General features: G+C 73.7%; 1 protein-coding gene across 1 annotated transcript; it reads left to right on the top strand.

Annotated features, from left to right (window-relative positions):
- Positions 1-1,183: 1,183 nt before the first annotated feature.
- EMIHUDRAFT_253581 (hypothetical protein) lies at positions 1,184-1,578 on the top strand (the record flags this gene model as incomplete). The annotated part of the gene is made up of 1 exon (XM_005783654.1): positions 1,184-1,578. A coding segment is annotated over one exon (395 nt), but the record flags the coding sequence as incomplete, so codon positions are not given.
- Positions 1,579-2,041: the final 463 nt, after the last annotated feature.

The raw sequence follows: 2,041 nt of genomic DNA, 5'->3' as shown, positions 1-2,041 counted from the left end.
ACCTCCCCCACACCGCCGCCGCCGCCACTCACGACGCCGGCGCCCTCCACCTCGCCCACGCCGCCGCCGTCGCTCACGCCGCCGCCGCTCGCTCGCTCGCCCGCTCGCGCCTGGCTTTCTACTTCCTCGTGATCGCCCGAATCTCTCCTTCCTCGTGATCCACCCTCGCCTCACCCTCCCGCCGCCTCGCTGCTCGCTCGCCGCTTGCTCGCCCGCCCGACTTTCTACTTCCTCGTGATCCGAACCGCCACCACCCTCGCCTCGCCCTCCCGCCGCCTCGCCACTCTCGCTCGCCGTTCGCCGTTCGCTCACCCGCTCCCGACTTTCTACTTCCTCGTGATCCATCTCGCCGTTCGCTCGCTCGCTTGCGCTCGACCTCCTACTTCCTCGTGATCCACCGCCGCCACCCTCGCCCCGCCCTCCCGCCGCCTAGCCGCTCGCTCGCCGCTCGCTCGCACGTTCGCGCTCGACCTTCTACTTCCTCGTGATCCACCGCCGCCACCCTCACCCCCGCCGCCTAGCCGCTCGCTCGCCGTTCGCTCCCCCGCTCGCGCCAGACCTTCTTCCTCCTCGTGATCCACCCGCCGCCGCCCTCGCCTCGCCTTCCCGCCACCTAGCCGCTCGCTCGCTCCTATCCGTCCCACGCCTATCCGTGATCCTGCCGTTACCGCGCCGTCCTTGCTCCTCCCTGCCGTGCCGCTCCTTCCTCCGTGCCGTGCCGCCCTTGCCGTTTAGCCCGCCGCCCCCCCTGCCGTCCGTTACCGCCGTGCCGCCGTACCGCCCACGCCGCCGCCGCCCTCCACCCCCTCCACACCGCCGCCACCGCTGCTCACGCCGCCGCCGCCCTCCACCTCGCTCACGCCGCCGCCGCCCTCCACCTCGCTCACGCCGCCGCCGCCCTCCACCTCGCCCGCGCCTCCGCCGCTCCGCGGCGACATCATCCACCTCCACCCCCCACTCCCCCCCCGACCACGCCCCCCCCACCACTCTGGGTGCGGCCTCGAAGAGCGTCGACATAGTGAGCGCCGAGGTGAGCGCCTCGCCTCTCAATCCGAACGCGTCCCTCAGCCACGCCCTCAGCTCCGGGACGATCTGTGCCACGATCCGCCTTGCGTTATTTTTTCGCTGGCAGTGGCGCTCGACGCGCTCGGCACGGGCAACCTCGCCTTTTAGAAGTCTCGCAATGTCGATCGTCAAGGCCTACCTCGCGCTGTGTGTGCTCACCGCGTCGCTGGTGCAGACGCAGCGGCTGTCTCCGGCTGACCTGGCGCTGTCGAGCCGCGCGCTGCCGCCGCACTACGAGGTGTGGCGGCCGTTCACTGCGGCATGCTTTGCGGACGGCTTCACTCCCCTCTGGCTGCTGCGGCTGGTGCTCATCTCGCACTACGGCTCGCGGCTCGAGGCGGCCGCCGCCGGCACCAAGGGTGCGCCGTGGCCCGTCCTCGACGCCCTCCACCTCCCCGGCTGGCTGCTCTGCGGGCTGGCGGCGATGGTCGGCGCGGCGGTCGCGCGGCCTGCCGAGCTGCTGCAGCCGTTCCTGCTCACCGCGGTGGCCTTCTTCTTCGGCACGCTGTGCTCGTACCTGCCGCGGCCGCACTCGGACCGCTTGCCCCTCGACCTCTCGCCCTGGCTCGCCGTCGGCGCCCTCGGTCTCGCCGCCGGCCCCGCCGCCGCCGTCCGCGCCCTCGCCGGAGTCGGCGCGGCGTTGGTGGTGCACCTCGCGGAGCTTCTCCCCGCCAAGGCGCCCGAGGGCTCGCCCCAGCACGCGACCCTCCCCCACGGTGCCTTGCGCGCCGCCGCCGCCGCCGCCCTCGCCGCCGCCGCCGCCCTCGCCGCCGCCGGCTGCGACCTCGGCGCGGCGCCGCTGCCGCACAGCCGCGCGCTCGGCGCGCAGTCGCACCTGCTCGCCCCCTCGCCTGCGGGTCGAACCGCGGCCCCCGACTTTTTTCGGCGCCCTCGGCAAACTTCGTTCCCACTGTTATCTGTGGGCGGGCCCGGCCGGCCAAATGCCGGCAGCCCCCCCGAAAACCCCTCGGTTGGC

Source organism: Emiliania huxleyi (assembly GCF_000372725.1).
Source record: "Emiliania huxleyi CCMP1516 chromosome Unknown EMIHUscaffold_1782, whole genome shotgun sequence".
In the NCBI taxonomy this organism is placed as follows: domain Eukaryota; phylum Haptophyta; order Isochrysidales; family Noelaerhabdaceae; genus Emiliania; species Emiliania huxleyi.
Note: the sequence above shows the minus strand (reverse complement) of the source record. Positions and strands in the feature narration are given on the sequence as shown.